This window comes from Dendrobates tinctorius, unplaced genomic scaffold (genome assembly GCF_039654945.1).
Source record: "Dendrobates tinctorius isolate UK_male_01 unplaced genomic scaffold, ASM3965494v1 ptg000038l, whole genome shotgun sequence".
Lineage (NCBI taxonomy): Eukaryota > Metazoa > Chordata > Amphibia > Anura > Dendrobatidae > Dendrobates > Dendrobates tinctorius.
Window position 1 is genome coordinate 21211553 of NW_027361706.1, and position 24586 is coordinate 21236138.

General features: G+C 47.3%; 1 protein-coding gene across 5 annotated transcripts; it reads left to right on the forward strand.

The window, feature by feature from the left end:
• Positions 1-2754: 2754 nt before the first annotated feature.
• TSEN2 (tRNA splicing endonuclease subunit 2) lies at positions 2755-24519 on the forward strand. 5 transcript variants are annotated; one of them, XM_073574258.1, is made up of 12 exons: positions 2755-2878; positions 4863-5061; positions 7692-7773; positions 8199-8235; positions 10436-10898; positions 11499-11576; positions 11663-11713; positions 19451-19589; positions 19941-19977; positions 20807-20918; positions 21185-21274; positions 23927-24519. In XM_073574258.1, exons 1-12 carry the CDS (start codon positions 2763-2765, stop codon positions 23984-23986), a joined length of 1464 nt encoding a protein of 487 aa, XP_073430359.1. In that variant the 5' UTR covers positions 2755-2762; the 3' UTR covers positions 23987-24519. The 5 variants fall into 5 exon arrangements, with proteins under 5 accessions (XP_073430359.1, XP_073430360.1, XP_073430363.1 ...); XM_073574259.1 differs by having other exon boundaries at positions 2762-2878; positions 4866-5061; XM_073574262.1 differs by having other exon boundaries at positions 2847-2947; positions 4866-5061.
• Positions 24520-24586: the final 67 nt, after the last annotated feature.

Here is a 24586-nt window from a genome sequence, read left to right on the forward strand (position 1 = left end):
AAGATGACGTTTTCAGGGGTACCATGGATATTTATATATGTCTTTTTAATCTCGAGTTACTGCACTTTTTGTTTGGTGGTATGATGATAAAACAATGTTTTTTGCTTTGTTTTTTTTTATGGGGTTCACTAAAGGGGTTAACTAGTGGGACAGTTTTATAGGGTGGGTTGTTACGGACGCGGCGATACTAAATATGTATATTTTATTGTTTTTTATTTACAAGAAAAATAATTTATTAGGGAAATTTTTTTTTAAAGGTTTATTTAGGAATTTTTTAAAAATTATTTTTACACTTGATTTTTTTTTTTTACTTTATTACATTGCCCCAGGTGGGTCGCTGATCTGATACTTTGCAGTACACTGTGTCAGATCAGCGATCTGACAGGCACTGAGGAGACTTTCTCAACGCCTTCTCTCAGCAGGCACTGAGAAAGCCGCTTCTCTGTAGGACCCCGAAGGCCCCTGCGGCCATATTTGATCCGTGGGCCTGCAGGGAAGAGGCCCTCGGAACAGCGCGAGCTCTTCCCCCGGAACCTGGATGACGGCTCCTTTGGTTCCGGCCCGGACACTCGACGGGGGACCGTTCCTCCCACACTAGCAATCAGGGGAATGGTTTTGGTGTTGATGTCAGCTGTGTAATGTCTGCTGACATAAAGCTCAGGGTTAATATTGAAGAGGCGTCTATCAGACACCTCCATTACTAACTCTGTAGTCAGAAGAAATAAACTCACACACAGAGAAAAGTAATTTTATTGTCAAAAGCACTTCCCGACATTATCCCTCTTCCCCCATGTATTACTATGAAAAAAATAATGCACAGGTCCGCCGGAAACCAAATGGAGGTCCCACGGCAATCCCCATCTAATTTATCTAGTGTATGGAGGCCCATTCAGAGAACGAAGCTCCATACACGGGAGCAGGAGCTGATGCCAGTTCTCACACAAATCTTTAAAGCGTTTTGAACAAGCGAACGGAGCTTCAAGCCTCTATGGGAACAAAAATATTAAGTGTAAAAGAAAGATCTAAAAAACACTAAGAAAGCGAGAGAACATTACTTAATGGGTGCGGAAAATCTGCAGCATCTAAAACTGATCAAAAGCTCATGGTGGGAACGTGACCTAAGAGATACGGGTCTTGGAAAATGCCAGAAAAAGATAAACCCATAAAAAAATGGAGGATTTGCCTTTATTTCACCATTTTGCCTCACGTGGGAGTTTTTTTCTCCGCTTTTCAGAACATTATGTGGTAAAATGAGTGGAGTCATTTGAAACTACAACTCGTCCTGTAAGAAATAAGCCCTGTGCAGGCGGAAAAGGGAGGAAAAAGCTACAGCTCTTGGAAGAAGGGGAGGGAAAAAAATAACCCCTTTCCGACATTGGGCATAATAGTATGCTCACGTCACAATCCCTCCTTTTAATATGTGCTCCGGTGGTGAGCCCACATCTTTCCCGGCACATGTCAGCTGTTTTGAACAGCTGACAAGTGCATGGGACAGCTGCGGGTGGAATTGCGATCCACCCGTGGCTATTAACCCGTTAGATGCTGCTGTCAAACTCTGACAGCAGCATTTAATATGCAATTGCGCCGGAAATCCGCCCATCGGTGACCCCCATCACGTGTTCGCATGGTCACCATGGGTTGGCATGACAACTGGAGGTCTCAAGCAGACCTCTATGGTTGTCAGTGCCAGATTGCCCGGTGCTCATAGCAAGTGAGTAATCCTGCTATATAGAGGCGATCTGATCATATATAGAGCCGATCGGGTTATGGCAGCTTCTAGTCTCCTATGGAGGCTATTGAAGCATGACAAAAGTAAAAAAAAAGTTTTTAAAAATATTAAAAATATATAAAAGTTTAAATCACCCCCCTCTCGCCCCATTCAAAATAAAACAATAAAAAAAAAATCAAACCTACACATATTAGTTATCGCCGCGTTCAGAATCTCCCGATCTATCAATATAAAAAGGATTAACCTGATCGCTAAACGGCGTAGCGGGAAAAAAAAGTCAAAACACCAGAATTAGGTTTTTTTGGTCACCACAATTTTAAAATGCAATAATGGGCGATCAAAAGATCGTATCTGTAACAAGATGGTATCAATAAAATCGTCAGCTCGGCGCGCAAAAAATAAGCCCTCACCTGATCCGAGATCGCGAGGAATGGAGACGCTACGGGTCTCGGAAAATGGCGCTATTTTTTTTTTTTAGACTTTGTATTTTTTTTTCCACCACTTGGATAAGAGAGAAGCGAGACATGTTTGGTGTCTGTGAACTCGTAATCACCTGGAGAATCATAATGGCCGGTGTCAGTTTTAGCCTTTAGTGAACCCAGCAAAAGAGCCAAACAAAAAACAAGTGTGGGATTGCACTTTTTTTTTGCAATTTCACCGCTCTTGGATTTTTTTTCAAACTTTCCAGTACACAACATGGTAAAACCAATGGTGTTGTTCAAAAGTACAACTCGTCCTGCAAAAAACAAGCCCTCACACGGCCATAGTGACGGAAAAATAAGAAAGTTATGGCTCTGGGAAGGAGGGGAGCGAAAAACGAAAACGCAAAACTGAAAATAAATATTGTCGTGAAGGGGTTAAAGCGCAAAAATGAAAACAGGAGATTATTCAGGGTTCAGTGCAGCAATTCTGTCAGCCGCCAACTTGCTGATGGTTTCCAAGTGGCCGGTAAAGGTTTTTGCAGTGTGCCATTAGTCAGGCTCTATGCATTGCTCTCTACTGCTAGCTCTGCTGCCTGTCTCTCCTCTCCTTCATGGGCCTCTGCTTTCCTAATTCACAGATTATACAGGACAAGGGAGGAAGGCACCCAGAAGGCGCGTATAATCCAGACAATACGGCAGAGGCTGCGTCTCCTGCAGAGACATTACGGTAAGGTCACATGACTCGTGTAGGCGTGGTCTGGGTGGCAGCACGTGGTGCTTCCTGAGTGTCTCTGTGGTGAGTGACAGCGGGACGGTATATTTCGGGTGTCTGGTCACTCACAGTAGTGACTGTCAGCAGCGGTCACACTGGCTGCACTGACCGACGTCGTCACCAGCAGCTCCGTAGTGTGAATGTGATGGAGACACATTTCTGTGTATTTGTATTAAGAGGGCATAGACAACCAATCAGAGTCAATCTTTTATCTCGTAACCTGGACTGGAAAAATGAAACGTGGAGCCTGATTGGTTGTCTGGGGCAATTCGGTGTCATCACATCAGTAGGGGTCTCTCCACTGCCTCCCCCTCATTATACCACAGCCTGCTCCTAAATGTGGGGTCACCCGGGGTCTCCAGTGTCCAGTATGGTAGGAGACGGCATATTATACCTAGCAGCCATGACACTTGGCTCAGACTCTGCTGCGAGCGTGAGCCGAGGGTCAGTGCGCCGTGCTCCGATCCTGTCACGGCACAGGTGCGGAGGAGACAGAGAAAGTAATTTCTCCATCTCCTCTGCTGCCGGCGTCCGTAAGAATAGCACTGCACTCTGATGACATCCAAGTGCAGTCCGATGTGTCACGCGCCCCCACAGGCTTATTGTGGGTACCCGGGAGCCGAGTCTCGCTGCCTATTGCTGCATTGGTATGAGAAAATAATGGCCGATCTGAGCTGCCCCATAGAGTAACGCTGGGCTGGTGTGAGCGAGCCCTAACAGGCTGCACAATGCAAAAGGGGGCAACAATGTTTATCCAGTTACATGCGCTTAACGGGAACCTGTCATGTAAAAAAAAAAACCTCTCTTACCCCTTCTATATGGGGTTAATCTCCAGGTTAATAGCGCCCTGTACCTGCACTGAGAGCCCCTCAGCCAGGAGGTAATGAGCGTTATTTCTCCCCAAGCATATGGGTGCAGCTTCCATCGCTGCTCAGTACAGAGCTGTGACCGGACCGACTGACAGCCGGCTCTAATGCTGAGCTGTCAGTCAGTTTCTATGTGCACCCCTAGCCTGAGAGGAGGAAACAGGTTAATTTCCTGCGGTGATGATCTCAGTGCGGGCAGCTTCAGAACCCTATTGGCTGGCAGATTAACCCCTTATCTGCAGGTTAATAGCATTTTTTGACATGACAGGTTCCCTTTAAGTTGAAAAAAAAAATATTATTGTCCCCAAAAATTGGACTAGTCGTATAAACAATTCTGCAGCTTCCATGTAGTTCAATGTGTTGCAGGCTACTCAGTGCCGGCCCACCAGCCGGCCGGCCCCCTGCACCTGATCTCCACAGATCTAAGCTATAGAGGGGCTCTCCGGGTTTAGATTCCGTCCATGGCCTATCCGGTAGGACTCGGCAGCAGCCACGACACATTGGAGCTAGGGACGGCTCATCAGTGTCATGTGCCCGGACAGCCCCCATAAGTCTAGTGTGATAGGGTCAGCATTAGGCCTGTTTCACACTTCCGTTTTTGTGTCCGCCAAACGGATCCGTTTCCGTTTTTTGACGGAAACTGATGCAAACGGATCCGTTTTTTAAAAACGGATCCGTTTTTTTGACGGATCCGCGGTAACCGTAATGGAAGTCTATGGGACAAAAAAAAACGGATCCTGCAAAAAATGGCGGATCCGTTTTTTTACGGAAAACAACGGATTTTGACGGATTTGAAAAAACGGAAGTGTGAAACAGGCCTTAGTCGTAGGTTTGTAGTCAGGAGAAGCTGGAGACTGGGAGGGGGGGCATTGGGTTTGGGAGACCCTCGGCGGGTCCAGACATCGCCCTCCGTCCCTGGGCCGTGAATGTCAGATGTGTGGATGTGGCCTCAGTGTTATGGGGGAGAATTCACAGCAGCCGCGCCGTGGGCACATCTAGCGATGGGATATATGGCGGTCTGTCTCTTTCTGTATTCTTTATCGTATAGTCCAATGCTCCTTCTCTTATACCAGCAGAGGGTCGGCCATGTCTCAGGCCACGTTCCACGCTCCTCGGAGGAAGAGGAAGGTGTACGAGTCCTACGAATCCCCCTTTCCCATCCCGCTAGCTCATGATTGTGTCATGAAGGATTTCCGGATCTGTAGGGGAGAGATTATTAACAATAATGTGATTGTGAGGAGCACAGAGGATATAGAGCTGCTGTATGGGAAGGTAAGACCCGTCACACCCTGGGGGACAGCGTAGGTGGCCGTATCATGACGCCTGGCTACAGACTATAGGCCGCCGTACTGGAAGTGCAGCTGCCGGAGCCGCCGGCTTTCAGTCATAGGGGAGATGATCGGAGGGGCTACTGCCTACGATACAGTGAGTGGCTGCTGTAAGCCCACCAAGGCCCTGTGATTGACAGCCGACTCTGCAGCACGAGCTGTCTAACTGCTGCACCCCCATGTATGTCACTCAGTGTTACATCTGACTCTTTTCCTGTGGAGCCACGCTGCGATCTAACGTGACAGCGACAGTCACAAATGTCCCCAAACGTGTCCCGTCTTCCATCACTGGTCGCAGAGTTGCACGTGAGCGGTTTTGCCGTAGAGGACAATGCAGGTGGCATTTGACAGCGATTGGCTTGAGGTTCGGCTCTAAAATATCCGCGCAACAGCAAGTTACAGACAAGCTGCGGAAATGTTGTTGGCCGCGTGGCCGGTGTGAGAATTGCTGCTGCGCGTCATATGTCACCGTGCTCACCCAGCTTTCATCTTCTATAACATCAGGTCGGAGTTCTGAATGATTGATCCAGTGGACCGACGACCGGCATCAGGAGGAAAAGATCGGCTCTTTTGGGCCGGACTGGATCATGCATTGCGGTTGCGCACGTTCCTCTTCCCTTTGTCATTTTCCATCCCTCGGATGAACTTGCTGAGCTTTTCTCTTCTGTCAACCATATTCACTGAGTAATTGGTAGAATTAACCTTCTCTTTTACTGTTGGATCATTTTATAGATTTATCAACTTAATTGGGTCTGTCAGATTTTATACAAAGTAAGGGCAGGTGCAGACGACTGTGGGACCCGACAGAACATCAGATGGTTCTAGGACCAATGTTAGTCTAGTCGGCTTTGCACATGTCCAGTTTTTATCCTCAGAGTCTGTCCGAGGAAGAGATTGCAGCTTGCACGATTTGCATGCGATTTTCTGATCGCACTCGGCCATGGAAGTAAATTAGTGCTTGAGAATCATTGAACTGCATTCGGATGATGTCTGAGTGCAGTCCGATTTTCAAGTAGTCACAAAATGGAGAAGATGGAGACATATTTTTTACATTGTCTCATCTGAGAAAATCAGAGTACTCTCTGATCACGCTCTCGTCACCCTCTGACCGCGCTCTAATCACGCTCTGACCGCGCTGTGGTCACCCTCTGGTCACGCTCTGATCAGAGTGTGATTCGCATAATAGGCCTGGTTCTCTCGGATGAGAGATATTAGGCCGGGTGCACACGGTCAGTAATTTTCAGCACTTTGGATGCATTACATGTTAGCTGCGTCCAAACCGCTGCCGGCTATTGAATGCAGGTGATTCCGCATGTGATTCCTGAACCGTGCGGATTCACTGCGTCCTGTACATTGTACGGGTGAGGTTTATATTGCTGAGACTCGCCTCTCCACAAGGTAAATGGACATGCATCAGTTTTGAAAGACGCGTCGCCTGTCCGTCTCCGTGGGTGATCCTCAGGCATCGATGCACGCATAGTGGGCATGGGAGTTCGTGAAATCCTATCCACTATGCTGTAACATCTGGCCGGTGCGGATGTACCAACCCGCAGCGTTTACTGACTGTGGGAACATACCCTTACCGTCCTGTGACCCTCGCCTGACCTTCATTATTCCGTAGGCAAAAAATAAAAGCGCAAAATCTTTCAATTCCTACAAAACCCGTCACTTGCCGCTTTCCCCATCGGCTTTTGTCACAGTTTACTTGCAGTCTAAGGCCCCATTTTCGCGTCCATGTCTCATGTGTTTCCTCTAACCGTGCCTTATATGGGTATAACACGTACACTTTATAGTCTATGGGAATGTTCACATGTTGTGCACCGATAGTCGGCCAAAAGAAAAAAGTTTTTTTTTATGTGACATGATAATCAAATTTATTAAAATCTATGGGTCCATGAAAAAAAATCTCCTTAATGCCATCTGTCTGCTGCGTGTATTTCACTGCCTAAAGCTATGAGACGCTTCAGAATCTGCCATCAGCTTTTTGGGGGGTTTTATGGTTTTTTGTTTGCATGTAAGAAAAACTGATGACACACGGGTGATAAAAATGGACCCAATCACGAAAAATGAATGAGAACTTGATCCTGCACACTGATAAAAATCATCTGTCCTTTTTTTTCAGACTGATGTGTGAAGGTACTTTTAGGCCGAAAGGTCCTGGAACAAAACCATACACCTTTTGGTCTCGGAGGGACACATTATCTTCCCATTTGCACACACCCTATAAGACCAGAAGACAATGGAAGGGGTTTGTTAGGCAATCACTGCCTGTCTTGCAGCTGTAGAACAGCCGTGAGACATGCCGCCGCGGTGACTCGAACATTTTATTCGATCACACCAAAGACACATGGTTAGGACCCGAGCATGCTCAGATAACACCTTATCCAAGCTCGTTCGCTCATCACTATTAGCTAAGCCTTTCCCTTTGGGCTGAAATCAGGAATTTGGGGCGACCATTGTAGGTAAAGTTATAATAGACTTGCATTTTAGACTCCTCAAAACGAGCCCATCAGAAAACCGGAACCAAACCTAACCATGGATTAAGGATTGTTATTTTTGTCCTTTTGTCTCCAGGGATATTTTGGGAAGGGGATTTTGTCACGCAGTAGACCAGATTACAACATTGCACAGGAGGAGCTGAGAAGCCGCTGGAAAGGTAAAGTGAATATCACCCGCAGCTTGATATATCCATCAGCAAAGACAATGGGTGCAGAGAGTCAGCGCTGATAGGCCCCATACACATGGGACAAATGTGGGCTGACGAACGGTTGGGCTTATACTCCATTGACCTTGTTGGTTTATTTTACACAAGAATACATCCAGAGGGTGTTGGGGCGAAAAAATCCAACATGGTCGATTTGGTCTTTATAACAATGGCGAATGTTCGTCGGTCGGCCATTGGTCAAAAATGACTACTCTTTCATTTCACCTAGGCAGCCAGCGATGATTCGTTATGGTCAAAATTGGATGTTTTGTCTGATGTGTATGGAGACCTTAAGGATTTTTTGCCCCTAAATCCATGATCAGTGCTGATAAATACAGGAAAATAGTCCAACACTAAACTATGTTTCTCTTTTGCAGATTCCAAAATTAAATTTCCAGTTATTTCATCCATCAAGTAAGTATATTCTGGCCATAAGTTCATTGCTTTACATTGTGAAGCAGCCAGCGCCATCAGTAAGATGGGAGACTTTTGTGTCACCTCCTTAATTAGGCCATAGATCTAATGGGTTGCATGCAGGACCACAAATCCATCCAGTCCTCTGTCTAAGGAGTCTGTCCTCACAAAAAGACTGTTCACCCCAGGCAAAGGCGCTCCGTGCGCTCTTGGCGTGGCCAAACTGCTCAATCCATCTGGCCACCTACTCGTTTTCCATCTGTGAGCTGGAATGTAAGTTGGTATAAATGCAACATGTAGGCGCGTGTTCACACTGGCCGCTAAGCAGACAAAACCTAAGATAAAACCAAAATGAGAAAATACCCTGCAATAAATGAATATATAGTAATAGTGCATGAAAATAACATAGGATGCTTAGTTAACATGATTTTGCTAAAAAAAAAAAGTAAAAGCCATCCCACCACGTCACGGTGACCCTATTCGGGACGGTCTTAACCTCTGTTATTAAATCTTTACCATATGTTAAATGACATGAATGTGAATAAGGGTCGAGCAGGACTGATACCCCGACTAATGGACACCCAGGGAGCGATATAAACAACATGAAAATAAGTTTGGGCACTTAGTTAATGTGATCAGAAAATGAAAAAGCCATCCCATCACATCAAGGTTTTGTCTGTTTAGTGGCCAGTGTGAACATGCGCCTACACGCTGAATGCACACCAACTTATATTCCAGTTCATTTCTTTAGGTTCTTGTTTCAAGTTTTTGCGCTCTATGCAAATAAGGGGGTGGCCTCCCTTTTTTTTGAGCTGGACATCACATTTATATAGCTCCTGATGGCTGGGTGTCCATTAGTCGGGGTCTCTGTCCTCTCGGCCTTGATTCGGTTATCTCATTTGACATATGGTAAGATTTTAATGCTAGAGCTAAGGACCATCCTGATTATGGTCACCTTGATGCGGTGGGATGGTTTTGACATTTTCTTTTAATCAAAATCACTTTAACCCCTTTCTGACATCTGACGTACTATCCCGTCCACGGTACCCGGGCCCGTATGACCGGGGATGGGATAGTCGGCGCTCACGGGGGGAGCGCCACTTATTGCGGCCGGGTGTCAGCTGATTATCACAGCTGACACCCAGTGCTATGTGTCCAGGTCATGGACCGCCCCCGACACATTAACCCCTGGCACACTGCGATCAAACATGATCGCACTGTACTGTGAGCACAGGGAAGAATCACGCGGGGAGGGGCTCCCTGCGTGCTTCCCTGAGTCCCTCAGAACAGAGCGATGTGATTGCGCTGTTCCGAGGGCCTCCTCCCTGCAGGCCCCCGATCCAATATGGCCGCGGGGGCCTTCCGGGTCCTATAGGGAGGCAGCTTCCTCAGTGCCTGCTGAGAGCAGGCGCTGAGAAAGCCTGCTGCAGCGCCTGTCAGATCGCTGATATGACACTTTATAGTAATGTCCCACACTGGAGGCCTTTTGATGAAGTAGCTAACGAAACGTGCGTTGGGGCGAGGTGGAGCACTCTGACTGAGTTGATAAATTTGTAAGTAATATGTTTACTCCTTGATACCCAATTTTGGCATTTTTTAATATGCAATGATGAGTTGTAGATCAGATTAATGCTCTCTTTTTTTTTTTAATTAATCCAGATCATTAGTCACCTTTTGTACGGCCATTATTTATACTGAACTGATCAGAGGATGTAAATTAGGCTTTAATGTGTACTTAAAGTGACTTTTATATTTTGGCATTCTTTTTGGTCAAAGTGTCATTTATCCCAGTCATTGTGTTCCACTTATTGTGCCTTGTAGACTCTGTGTTATTATTATTTTTTAGGAATATTTATTTTCAATAAAATTTGATTTTTATTTGGACATATACTGTGGTGTTTCTTTGGTGTTGGTAATAGTATTAGTCTATGTTTAGATGAAAGCATTACAATCTTATATCACATTCTGAAGGCAGACAATATCGGAAAAAGCTTTATAGTCAAGAGGAAAATAAATCCAACCTTACAGATCAGCATTTTGCACAAAAGGTGATTATAATAAAGCCGATAATCATAAATCATACACATCGGCCACGGGTTTAGATTACTTGTTTATGTGACTTTTTTATCCCTTGATTGTATTTCTTTTTTTTCCTTTGGTTTATTAATAATTAATTTGGAAAATGATTGTATGTTTTTAGGTATCGGCATCATGTAGAATGGGCCAAAGAGCTGTTAAGAGGACAGAACATGGACTCAAAGTCAATCGGCAAGATAATTGGCGATTACACCAGTACTATTGATCTGCCAGGCGAAAACGATGAGACTGTAAATTTGGAGGGTAACGTAGAGGAGCTGCAACCCGGGTCTCCTAATAAAGACTGCGTAGTTCGAGAAGGAGATTCTCATTATGATCCTTTGTTCCAGTATCGCTCCGACCCCGGCGCCAATCACACCGCCACTCAGCAAGGCAAAGAAGCTCTTGAGAAGATGCACTGCCATAGGCACGATGACCTTATCATACACTGTGGATGTAAGCCTGAAAAACAGACTGTTCACACTGAGCCTGAAGGGACGAGCGTAATGGAAGATAGGGGGCATGAGTACGTCATGGTAGAAGAGGAAACTATAGCTGAGGCTGAAGACATGGGGGAGGACAGAGGTGTAAGTGTTGTGCACGGTGGACCTGTCACTATACACTGCTGAGCTTTTTTTGTCACCCCTGAAAATACACATGTCCACGAACCAGTTCGTAAAAATCTTCTTGAATCTCTAGCTTTGTTGTGTGGACAATCCTTGTCCTGTGATTACATTTTACCACGTACAGGCCTCCTATAGGCCCTCACATCCGCTCTTACACACAGTGCTAAATCCGGGCAGTGGACCCTTCATTTCGAAAATCGGTGAAGGTTTCAAGATGTAGCTTGGATAAGTTTTAGATTAGAGCTCTTCTCTAGTGATCAGCGAGCGTGCTCAGATAAGGTGTTATCCCAGCACGCGCGGGTCTTATTTGAGTATTTTCGGCGTGTTTACAAATAAAAGAAATGCTCGAGTCCCCACGGCTGCATGTCTCGCATCTGATTGACAGACGCTAAATCAGACTTGTGCCCCGTAGCATAATATTGGACCGGGTGCGATCTGATGGGAAAGCAGGAGGAATAATAATAAGGTAGTGAAGTATAGCACAAAACTTCATAACTTTCCAAAGGTTGCTCTCTAACTATACACATTGATTTGCTCCCATTTTAATGTTTACAAATTTAGGAAGTGAAGACGTTGCAGTTAGTCTGCCGCCGGAATCCGTTCAGAATTTTGGAGTATTTACAGTTGAGCCATGAAGAAGTAAGAGTTTCATTCCCTCCCGTGCTTCATGTAGAATCATAGCACATTTACATTACTCAGTCTTTTCTTCACACACTGTCTTTTAGGCCTTCTTCTTAGTATATGCCTTGGGGTGCCTGTCCATCACGTCTCAAAAGGTAAGATGCGTTGAGGTGGTCTTAGATGTACACAACACTCCAGAGAAAAATCCGAGGGGGGATTTATCATCATCGTTACTATTTAGTACAACTCCTGTTCCCCTCCACTGTGTTTCATCTACTGTTGGGCCTTCATCATTCCCTCAAAAACAGTTTTCTGGTGTAACACAAGCAAAAAGTTGCACATTTTTACATGCACCATATTCGTGATTATTTTACTAGAAAATGTCATTTATCGTGCAAATATTTTTTAGTCAATGGCCTCTCACTAAATTAGGCAGTTTTTACTCCAGTGAAGTAACACTGCTCTTTATCATCAATTCCTCCCAGTGTGTCAATTTATCCAGATGTTTTCTTTAAAGGCTATGGACCTTTCACATAAAAATATTTTCTCCTTCGTCTCATTGGGGGACACAGAGACTGTGGGTGTGTGCTTCTGCCGTCTGGAGGCTGACACTAAGTATACAAAAAAAGAGTTAGCTCCTCCTCCGCCGCATACACCCTCGCCCCCAGACCGGGCGTAACTCAGTTTTTTGCTTAGTGTCTGATGGAGGCACACGCAGTCTGGAGCTCCAGACTAGATTTTTTTTTTTTTTTTTTGGTCTCTTTCTATGAAGATAAGATAGGGGCGACGGATCCTATAGAGAGGGTCCGATCTCCCCAAATCATCAACGGGCGACCATGTGTGAGTAGCCCTCCACGTGTTTTCTCTCCCGCACCGAGGGACACATCTGGGACTTTTCCCCAGACAACTATTTTTCTTTGTTATTTTTCTAAAGAGGTGGCAACGCATCCTGATAAAAGGATTCGGTTCCCCATGAACCCCAGCGGGCGAGCACGTGTGAGTGATCCTCCACGTTGTTACTCTCCTGCAACGTGGGAATGCATTAATGCCCCGACCACCCCTAGGTAGGACACCAGGGGTGGTCCTGGAGGCGCAGGTGAGCCAAGGGAGCGAAGCGTCGAAGACTGGTGCAGTAGCCTCCCCCTCCCGGTCAGGTCGGGCTGGCAGGGATGGGGTTGAGAGCACCACAAGCCCACGGCGCAGAAGCCACAGGGGGGAGGCCCGGCTCACCTCTCTTGTTGATGGGCGTGGAGTGTAGCCAGAGCCCCGTCGGCGGCCGCGCTGTGTGGTGAGGCCCGAGCGCCCGCCCGCCGGCCGACTTCCGGGGGTAGCCGGAAGCCCCGCCCACTAACTTCCGGGGGCGGAGAGCGGCAGGCGCGCTCAGTTACCGGGGAGCTCCCGCCCTCCTCCCTCGAACGCCGCACGTGTAGTGCGGCCAGCGGCGGCCGCGGTCCCCGCTGTATGGGAAGGTCCGGAGTTCCGCGCGCCCGCCGACTTCCGGGGGTAGCCGGAAGTCCCGCCCACTAACTTCCGGGGGCGGAGAGCGGCGGGCGCGCACAGACACCGGGGAGCTCCGCCCCCCTCCCTCTCCTCTTTTCCTCGCAAAGTGCGGCCGGAAGCCGCCGCCTATCTCCCGGAGTGCGCCGCAAGTGCCCCGGCGAGTAACGCCGCACGCCCCGTGGAAGAGACGCAAGGTGGACATTACCGGTGGGTGAGTGCAACCCCGTTTCGAGTGCCGCACTAGTGGTCAAGGAAGGGGTTATCCTCCTCCTCCTACCCTACCCTGCAATATGTCTGGCAAAGGGAAAGCTCATTCTTTCCTATATGCTGTTTGCGTTTCCTGTGGGGTCAGGCTGCCTAAGGCGCAGCCAGATAAATTTTGTGAAGCCTGCGAGTCGGAGCGAGCCCAGGAGCCCCCCATTGTTGCAGAGCCCAGAAGTCAGGACCCCCCAGAATGGGTGGTGTCTTTATCACACTCTATGATGTCCCTTACAAGGGCAATTGAGTCTCTTCGAGGCCCGGGCAGGGACAAGGATGGTGGTCTGCCAGCGGAAGACAGCTCGTCCACGTCTCAGGACCCTCCGACCGTTAGAGGCCGCTCCAGCACCAGACAAGCTCTTAGCAAAAGAGCTCGTTCCCCGTCGGCCGGACCCTCTGGGGTTTCGGCGGCGGGTATTAGGGCATCTCGTTCCCCGTCGCCGAGCTCGGGAAGCGAGCAGGATGAGGGCGAGGAGGAGGGAGAGGAGGCCTGGAATCCAGAAAGCCTGGGATACCAAGACTCGGTGGACAGCCTCATTGAGGCAGTCAACCAGACTTTAGAGATCGAGGACGATGTGTCCACGGCCTCAGGTCACAAGGTCTCCTTCAAGAAGACCAGGCGACCGCATAGAAGGTTTGCCACACATCCGGAGTTCGAGGAGCTAGTCCAGAAACATAGGGAACACCCGGATAAGCGTTTTGCAATGCAAAAAGCGCTGCAAGCGAAGTATCCGTTTCTTCCTGAACTCCATAAAGGATGGGTGGAGTCGCCAGTAGTGGACCCACCGGTATCACGTTTAGCGTCAAGATCACTATTGTCGATACCCAGCGGTTCTTCTATCAAGGACCCAACTGATCGCCTTATAGAGGGGCTTGCCCGCTCAGTGTATGAGGCAGCGGGGTCGGCCCTGGCCCCCTCCTTTGCGGCTACTTGGGTGGCTAAGGCCATGGTTTCATGGGCAGACGCTCTGCATAATGCCCTCCAGGACAGAGATCTGCCTGCGGAGGTCTTGGAGGTTACAAATCAGATATCAGGGGCAAGTAATTTTCTCGTCAGCGCCTCTCTGGACGCGGCCGAGTGTTCTGCTGTGGCAGCAGCAAATGCAATCGCCGTTAGGCGAGCATTATGGCTGAGATTATGGAAAGCGGATTCTATCTCCAAAAAATCCTTGACCTCATTGCCTTTTCAGGGCAATCGGTTGTTCGGTGAGAAGCTTGATAAGCTTATCTCAGAAGCCACGGGGGGGAGGAGTAGTTTCCTCCCGCAGCAGAGGACTTGGCCAGCATTCAGGCAGACACAGAGGCGTTTTCGGCCCTTTCGTAACCCCTGGAGGGGGACTTCGGCCAGAGCATCCACCTCCGCAAATGATGGTCAGATTAGGGAAAGGCAAATCTCTTACAGAGCCAATCCGCTGGGCAGAGGCCGAGGCCGTTTGCCCAGAACGAGGGGGGCCAGATCCCAAAAGCCTCCAGCAAAATGACTCGAGGCGCTTCGTACCTACGGACGACAGGGTGGGCGGACGCCTACTAAAGTTCAGCCACGTTTGGGTCGCAGTGGCACGCGGCGCCTGGGTGGCAGAACTGATATCGTCCGGGTACAAGATAGAGTTTGTCGGACTCCCGCCACGGCGATTCTTTCATTCCCGGTTTTCCGGAACAGGATCGCAGGCAGAGGGTTTGTTACAGGCCATAATGACGCTACAGCGCAACGGGGTCATTGTCCCAGTGCCGAAAAGCGAAGAGACACAAGGTTTTTACTCCAACCTGTTTTCGGTCCCCAAAAGAGACGGGACAGTAAGGCCAGTACTAGATCTAAAAATCCTGAACAAATTCATCAGAGTCAGGCGGTTCCGGATGGAATCCCTCCGTTCGGTCATTGCAGCCATGGATCCAGGGGAGTTCCTGGCCTCGATCGATGTGCAGGATGCATATCTGCACATTCCGATTTTTCCTCCACACCAGAGGTTCCTGCGTTTTGCGATCGGAGGGCGACATTTTCAATTTGTTGCTCTGCCTTTCGGTCTGGCCACTGCTCCCAGAGTCTTTACGAAGATAATGGCGGTGGTTATGGCCATCCTGCATGCTCGGGGCATAACGGTACTACCTTACCTGGACGACCTGTTGGTAAAGGGGCCGTCGTTTCAGGCGTGCCAGGAGAATGTCAGTATCACGCTGGATACCCTGGCCCGTCTAGGCTGGTTAATCAATCGGAGCAAGTCGTCCTTGGTTCCAGCCCAAAGAATCGTGTTCCTAGGCATGATTTTCGATACCTCCCGGGGGCTGGTGATCCTCCCTCAGGACAAGGCGCAAAAAATCAAGCAAGGAGTACGCAACCTTCTGCAGCCGGGCACCAGACCCATCTGGTACGGCATGAGTGTGTTGGGCAGAATGGTGGCGGCGATGGAGGCAATCCCGTTTGCCCAGTTCCATCTCCGTCCGCTTCAGCATGCGCTCTTGTCTGCATGGGACCGGAGGCTGCTTTCTCTCAGTCATCGGTGCAAGTTGTCTCCGCTGGTCCGACATTCACTCCGGTGGTGGACTCGCGACTCGTCCCTGGTCCAGGGGAAACCTTTTCCCCCGGAGCAGTGGTTAGTGGTGACGACCGATGCAAGCCTGCATGGTTGGGGAGCAGTTTTCCAGAGTCACACAGCCCAGGGGCGGTGGTCCAGTCAGGAGATAATTCTCCCGATCAACATTCTGGAGATACGGGCAATACGATTGGCCCTGCAACATTTCCAGTGTTTTCTGAGACACCGGCCGGTGCGCATTCAGTCGGACAATGCTACAGCAGTAGCATATGTCAACCATCAAGGGGGCACGCGCAGCCAGGCAGCCATGCGCGAGGTCGGGCTGGTACTGCGTTGGGCAGAGAAGAACCGCGTGGTAATCTCAGCGGTGCACATTCCGGGAGTCGAAAACTGGGCGGCAGATTTCCTCAGCCGACAGAGGGTCGCGGCAGGGGAATGGTCCCTGCACCCCGAGGTTTTTCAACAGATCTGCCAACGGTGGGGGACACCGGACGTGGACCTTATGGCATCCAGAGAGAACGCCAAAGTACAAAGGTTCGTCGCTCGATCCCTCGACCCACAGGCAATCGCAGCAGACGCTCTGGTGCTTCCGTGGAGCCAGTTTCGTCTCCCGTACTTGTTCCCCCCGCTACCTCTCCTTCCAAGAGTCATCAGGAAGTTAAGGAGAGAGAAGGTTCCAGCAATTCTGCTGGCCCCAGACTGGCCTCGGCGGGCCTGGTATGCAGATCTGGTTCAGCTAGTGGTGGACGTACCCTGGCGTCTCCCAGATCGCCCGGACTTGCTGTCCCAAGGGCCGATCTACCATCCGAACTTAGGGGCCCTGTGTTTGACGGCATGGCCATTGAATCTTGGCTGTTAACACAGGCAGGATTCAGGCGCGATGTGGTAGCCACGATGGTGAGTGCCCGAAAGCCTTCCTCGGCGAGAGTATATCATCGGACTTGGGAAGTTTTTTTTCCGTTGGTGTAGGGATCGCGGAGTGGCTCCTCTGGTTTTTTCGATCCCCAACGTACTGGCTTTTCTGCAGGCAGGGCTGGACGCAGGATTGGCTCCGAGTTCGCTCAGAACGCAGATCTTGGCTCTGTCGGTGCTTTTCCAACGAAAGGTCGCTTCGGTCTGGCAGGTTAGGACGTTTATGCAGGGGGTCGCACATTTAGTACCCCCCTATAAGGCGCCGACGGAATCATGGGACCTGAACTTGGTGCTCAGGGCCCTTCAAGAGGCTCCTTTCGAACCGTTACAAGAGGTTTCCTTACCTTACCTGTCCAGGAAGGTCGTTTTTCTGGTAGCTATTACGTCTATTAGACGGGTTTCGGAATTGGCGGCTTTATCTTGTAAACCGCCGTTCCTGACCTTTTATAAGGATAAGGTAGTTTTAAGGCCAGCTCCTCCCTTCTTGCCGAAGGTTGTCTCTGCATTCCATATCAACGAAGACATTGTCTTACCCTCGTTTTGCCCGGCACCGGTGCACAGGGTAGAAAAGGCATTGCACACCTTGGATCTGGTAAGAGCTCTTAGGAGGTATGTGACAAGGACAGCTCCTTTCCGCCGGACAGACTCTCTATTCGTGATCCCAGAAGGGCGGCGGAAGGGGCTCGCTGCGTCCAAAGCGACTTTGGCCAGATGGGTTCGCCTGACGATCCAAGAATCTTATGAAATTAGTGGCACGCCGGTTCCGGCAGGGATCAAGGCACACTCGGCTCGAGCAGTGGGTGCCTCATGGGCACTGCGACACCAAGCTTCAGCGGAACAGGTGTGCAAAGCAGCCACCTGGTCCAGCTTGCATACGTTTGTCAAACATTATAACGTACATACCCAGGCATCCTCGGATGCATGCCTGGGAAGAAAGATTCTCCAGGCAGCAGTTGCGCACCTCTAATCAGGGGCGCAAAATAGCATGGATTGGGTGAGCTAAGATCCCGCCCAGGGACTGCTTTAGAACGTCCCACAGTCTCTGTGTCCCCCAATGAGACGAAGGAGAAACATGGATTTTTGTGAGTACTCACCGTAAAATCCTTTTCTCCGAGACGCTCATTGGGGGACACAGCACCCACCCTACTAGCCAGTTGGCTTTTGCTTATTTTGAGTTATACAAATCCTTATGTAAGGATCAGGGTGGTCCCTTTTCCAGACGTATAATTTCTTGCCTGAATTTAAGGCGCGTTCTCCTACTGCTTATGCACTAAACTGAGTTACGCCCGGTCTGGGGGCGAGGGTGTATGCGGCGGAGGAGGAGCTAACTCTTTTTTTGTATACTTAGTGTCAGCCTCCAGACGGCAGAAGCACACACCCACAGTCTCTGTGTCCCCCAATGAGCGTCTCGGAGAAAAGGATTTTACGGTGAGTACTCACAAAAATCCATGTTTTTTTTACATATGTTAGTGGTTACCTTTTAGGTAATAAAATTGCAGCCTGCAAATGTGATTCCTTTATTCATTTTCAGCCCCCCTGATTAGCTGTTTTTAGCCTGTTCCAAGTTTCAGATTTTTCTCGTCTGAGTGTCCCTCCCTGTAGTACATGCTGGATGTGAGCTCTGTGTATACAAGGTGCTGCTTTGTTCATCGTCACTTGTTTTTATTTATCAGCACAGCTCCAGTACTTTATTTGTTTCTTCACCATGTGCTTTTCTCCCTCTCTATAGCATTTTTTCTCTGCCCTCCATGAGACTATACATGCTTTCCCCACTTATCTACTGTGTATGTACTCTCACCTCTTGCATTCTCGAACATTGAGAGAAGGGAGAGGAGAGTTGAGAGAGTTGGAAGGATCTCTTAACATTTCTATAAAGCTCTCGGCTTTCAGACCTTTGTGAGAAATGTCCTATATGCAGCAGAAAAGTTTTGCTGAAACGATGCTTTCTCCATTCACTCCTATTACTTCTAGCTAGATTACCCTGTAACCCCGACCACAGAATTGCTAATCTGGAGTCCTATAAGTAAGGATATTTGAGGTTCTGCTGTGCCTCGACCACTTTCCCATTATCTGTTATCACTGGAGAAAATACAGGAATAGTGGAGAATTCAGAATAATGTGATTTGCTATAGTTTGTAGTGTATTTTACTCTATGAAAGGGTTATTTCCTTGTTCCTAGATGGGAGTTGTGTGACAGCTTGTAAAAACAAGCACTTTTGCAATTTACTTCTTATTATAATCTGTTGCCGTTCTTGAGATATTAACCTTTTCTCTTGTTTACAGCTCGTTGCCTAGGAGACCGACCACCGCTGCTATCTAGCCCGTAAGCACAGTACTGAAGGCTAGCGATCTTGGTGCTTGTAAGCACTGCTCAGGTTCTGCTGTCTAGCAGCGGTGGTCGGTCTCCAAGACCACGAGCTGCAAGCAAAAGAAGTGTTCGTATCTCAAGAACGGCTGAAAATTTTAACAAGCCGTAAATTGCGAAACTGCTTGTCTTTACAAGTACTATCTGACTATACCCATATATGAGGATGGAAATAACCCATTAAATGCAGGTGCTGCGTGAAAGAAAGTCTCTTTGGTTTACTGTGATTTACTGTCCAGCATATACCTGTATAATCTAGAAATCCAGCATTTAACCCTATTACACCATTTAGTATTAATGTCATTTGTTGTTTTTTTTTTTTTTCCTAGGAACCTTTAACTATAGTAAAACTGTGGGAAGTGTTTAGTTCAGCACAGGAAAACTTCCAGACCCGTTATATGGCATATCACCACTTCCGATGTAAGGGCTGGGTGCCCAAAGTGGGACTGAAGTATGGGACTGACCTGTGTAAGTCAATCGCGCACCTTTCTATAGGTGACCTGTATTTTTCCCATTGCCTTTTAGTTCGATGTAATGGCTCATGGTCCAGCAGTGCAATAAGGTCCGGCACGTGCATTGTAAACCTTATATCTCCGCTACATATACATGGCGCTATAGAAAAACGTATCACTTGGATTGCAGCAGTTTCTAACATGGGGCTCAGGGTAGTTGTTAAATTTGACAGCCAAGATTGCCAAGTCTTATATCCCACAGGTTGCTCAGCATTCCAGAAAACTGATTTCCCAATTCTTGTTCCTTTGTTTATGTATTTATTTTTTCTGCTTCTGTTAAATATCCGAATTTTGTTTTGTTTTTCAGTGCTGTATCGTAAGGGACCTCCGTTCTACCATGCCAGGTTGGTGCATGTTATTGAAATTGTAATGTAATCAGCATATGCACCTTTCATTACGTAACATTAACAGGCTTAAGTCTTGGGTTTTGTGCTTCTAGATTTCATTTTGTCTCATTTGAGCGCCCATTGGCTCCGCGAAGCGATCGCAGGGCGCCGGTGGTTTACCGTGTGGGGGTCATAAACACCATCTTGGTACCCCTGTGAAGCCCATCTACTAGAACTGAAGTATATAGTACATACGATCAAACGATCGAGGGTTCAAGTGCCCTAACAAAGACAGTGAAAGTAAGATAAAGAAAAAGTGAAAAAATTAATAAAAATATGAATCATCCCCTTTTCCTTAAAAAATAAATTAATATTCGGTACCTCTGCGTCTGTAAAAGTTCAATCTGTCAGAACATAAAATTATTTAACTTGATAAAGGAAAAAAAATCAAAATACCAATATTCTCGGTCACCACCTCCTCCAAAAATTGCAACAAAAAGCGATCAACACATTAGAAAATAGGTCAATTGAAATCTATAACTATATAAGTCCCAGAAACTGGCAAAGCAAACACATTTATTTTTTTTTTACTTTCAGATTTTTTTCTTAAATTACTGCAATAATAATAATAATAAAACTAGTTAAGTTTGGTAAGTTCAGTATAGGAGATGATACAACTCGCCCCACAAAAAGCAAGTTCTTGTATGGCCACGCCGAGCAAAAACAAATAGGAAAAGTAAATAAAAGTTATGGCTCTTGGAAGAAAGGAAGGAAAAACACAAAATTGCAAAAGCAAGAAGCTTTGTGATTGATGTGGAGAGTGATCCTTGTTCTCGCCTCCTGACAGTTACTCGGTGATTGTAGAGCTTGTTGATGAGAACTCTGAGGGTCCTCCTGTGCGGCCCCTGACTTGGAGGTCCTTATCTGGTCTCAACAGGACGACCATGAATGTTTCTAAGGTAAGAAGTAACCCGCTGTGTAATAACGTCATATGTTAATAGTTGATGGGTGTTCTATAACTTAGATATAATATGAAAAAAACAATCTCTATTTTCAGTAAAACTGTTTTTATAAAATCAGCTGGCGTGGAAAAAAATGATGTATCCACCGATAGATGATGTGACCTGGAAGCCCTGGGTCAGAACATTTCATGTGTTTGCCATTGTAACAGCGGTTCTGTCATTTACAAAGTGAGCGCAATGTCGACCTCGTTCTGTCTTTACAGGAGCTGCTGATCTGTTATCTAATGAAACCTCCCGGCGTCACAGAAGAGGATCTGAGCTCCCCCGAGTGTATAAAAGGGTTTAGAGTTCAGGCAAGTCGATGAGCTGGTTTACAATCATGGGTTACTGCTAGCGACGAGAGAGCGTGCTGGGATAAGGTGTTATCTGAGCATGCTTGGGTCATGACTAAGATGCTTCTAGCGCACCAGAAACGCGTCGGCTTGTTTTCTCACATTTTAACATGACTTGAATAGCTGAATATAATTTTGTATTTTTTACGGGTTGGTGTGCCGATTTTTTTTTTTCTTTGAATAAAAGTTATACTTTATTAAATCCTGATCATAAAATGATAAATGAATTGTACACACATGATAAGCTGTACATTGGATCACAGTGTATGAACCGCTATATTATCAGCACCACTGTGATCCACTAGATCCCTAATGATAGATCTCAGAATATATAATATAAATGATATCCTGCTAATGACCCTCCAGTAATGCTGGTATTCAGTGTATAACGGACAGTAAAGGACCGAGATGTCTGATTATGAATTGGCCAGAACTGTTATCCATATCCCCATGATATACACACATGATGAAGAACATCTGAGACAATTTGTTGATATCCTTAATGATAATCAACTAAATCTAAAACTTGCACTCTCCATGTGGCCGATCCTGCCCTTAGAGAAAGCCGGTTTTTTCCCAGCGAAACGCGAGTCAGGGACTCAAATCCCTAGTTGCAATGGTCTCAGCATAATATGGCACTTACCATAAAGCCAGTGTTACTCGCAGCCCTGCCAGATCTCCGATCGAGACCTGGTCTTAGGGATTCAGGGGCTGCGCGCTTACCTCACGATCACATGATCTCCTGATACGAGACATGTGGAATTGATAGCGGCTAGCGCTGGCAGCACGCACCGCCCTCTGTGAGACACACTAATAAGAGAGCGGCGTATTCTGATCCGCTCCAATGTGTGGCAGTCTGACAGGCAGAGCGCTCTGAGGTGCCGTGCCGATGATCTCCGTGATTTATACCGCGTAGCGGTCGGGGACGGTCGGCATTGGCAAATACTCTTAGCGCTACGGCCAGGTAATTGGCCCCGGTTTGCAGCGTTGATAGTGCAGCTTCGCTGTAAAGGCAATGCCATGATCTCCTTAATTGACATCTGTGGGCCAGTTGGAGATTTTAGGCATATAGCGATTAGGTATATTCTGTAATTACAGCTGCTGATTACACGCTTCATGAATACAATAATGTGTCACTGCTGCACATCATAACCCATGTGTGTACATCATGGGGATAGAGATAACCTTTCTGACATCGCGGTCCTTTAGTGTCCATTATACATTGAATACCAGCATTATTGGAGGGTCATTAGCTGGATATCATTTATATTCTGAGATCTATCACTAGGGATCTAGTGGATCACAGTGGTGCTTATAACGGTTCATACACTGTGATCCAATGTACAGCTTATGATGTGTACAATTCATTTCATTTATAATGTTATAATCATGATTTAATAAAGTATAACTTTTATTCAAATATTTTAAAAGGAGTCTGCCACCCTCAGCACTCCACTTTACCCACTTATATGTTCATATAGGGGAATTAACGACACTTGTCGAGCAGATGTTACTGATTTCCTGCCTCGGTTACAGTCCTCAGCCCCGCACACACTGACACTGCAGGAGGCGAGAACACGCCGTGTCAGCGTTGGTGCTCGCTCACCGCCCTGACTACTGTGTGATTCTGGGTGCAGCAAGCCGCACTGACACTGCGCACTCTCAATTCTTGCAGTGTCAGTGTGCGCAATTCAAGCAGCACTCCAAATCGAGCGTTGCCGACATTAGCGCATAGGATGGTAACTGAAGAGGCGGAACGATGCGCCAAGCATTTTGCCCACCAAGGGCGCACCATTGTCAAATGAAATCTGCACTGTAGAGATGACTTTTATAGGGGCCAAGTCCGCTCTGGAAAATGCTTCCCAATGACATGAGGCCCATTATAATCAATAGATGGGAAATGTGCGCCCTAGTGAGAGCTCATAGCGGGGTCATGACCAAGAGATTCCCTTCTCTGTATGACCTAATAGGATATATGTAGAGGGTTCATATCTGTATATTAGTCATTGAGTTGGTGTGTGGAGCGGGCTCAGGAGCTGTGCCTGCTCCACAAAGAATAGACGCTAGCTGTATTATACAGCCAATATACACCTCTAACAGCATCGCTGCCGTTTAACGACTTAATGCCACCGTGCATTTCTATGATGATCCCCTCAATAATTTTTGTGTCACTATTAGTGATGAGCGAGTATACTCGTTGCTCGGGTGACCTCCGAGTATCTTGGCGTGCTCGGAGATTTAGTTTTAGTCGTCTCAGCTGCAGGATTTGCGACTTGTAGACAGGCTGACTACATGTGGGGATTCCCTAACAAACAGGCATTCCTCACATGTATTCAGCCTGTCCAGCAGTCGCAAATCATGCAGACATAGCGAAAGAAACTAAATCTCAGAGCACGCCAAAGTACGTGGAGGACACCCGAGCATACTCTGAAAAACCCGAGCAACGAGTGTACTCACTCATCACTAGTCACTATCACAGAAATGAAAATGTGACGCTAGCCTAAGAGTGGTGAATACAGCTGCCATCCCCGTGCCCGCAGGCGGTCCTCATAGTACTTTGTGTCTATTACCTGTCCTGTATTGCGTCTTATAACTGTTCTTTTCTTTTTGCAGGAGGTTGTTGTAAATCGCTGGATTTCCTCCCGAGAGAGAATGGAACATGATGAACTCTAACGTGATTTTTTTTTTTTTTTTCATAAAATGTTATCAGGCCAGCCTGGTGCGTTAATGGATAATGACTGGTTTAGCCATCTTTATTCCAAATGATAGAACGAGGTAAATTAATTATTATTTTATAATAAATTATAGATAATCAGTAGTGATGAGCGAACGTGCTGGGATAAGGTGTTATCTGAGCATGCTCGGGTGCTAACCGAGTGTCTTCGGCGTGCTTGAATACTATGTCCTGCTCCCCGCGGCTGCATGTCTCGCGGCGGTTCGACAGCTGTAACATATGTAGGGATTTCCTAACAATCAGGCAATCCATGTATGTGTTGCAGCTGTTGAACAGCCATGAGCCGCACGGAGTCGGACATAGTATTCCAGCATGCCAAAGACACTCAGCACCCGAGCATGCTCAGATAACACCTTATCCAAGCACGTTCGCTCATCACTATTAATCAGTCAATGTCCTCTCCACACAGTCCATGTCCCGTCTTTCCAGCGGCTTCTTGCTGCCCAGAATTGGAATAAAGTTTATTAATATATTTCCTCCAATTTTTTTTTTTGGACCACAGCCCCTACTAGTCTTCATAGTAACATAGTGTTGAAGGC

Bases quoted from the DNA above. Each gene is read 5' to 3' on its own strand.
- TSEN2 (XM_073574258.1), top strand. From the start codon at position 2,763: ATGGGCCTCTGCTTTCCTAATTCACAGATTATACAGGACAAGGGAGGA. The intron at 11,714-19,450 runs GTAAGATGCGTT...TTTTTTTCCTAG, and splicing joins TGTCCATCACGTCTCAAAAG to GAACCTTTAACTATAGTAAA. The intron at 19,978-20,806 runs GTTGGTGCATGT...GCCTCCTGACAG, and splicing joins CCTCCGTTCTACCATGCCAG to TTACTCGGTGATTGTAGAGC.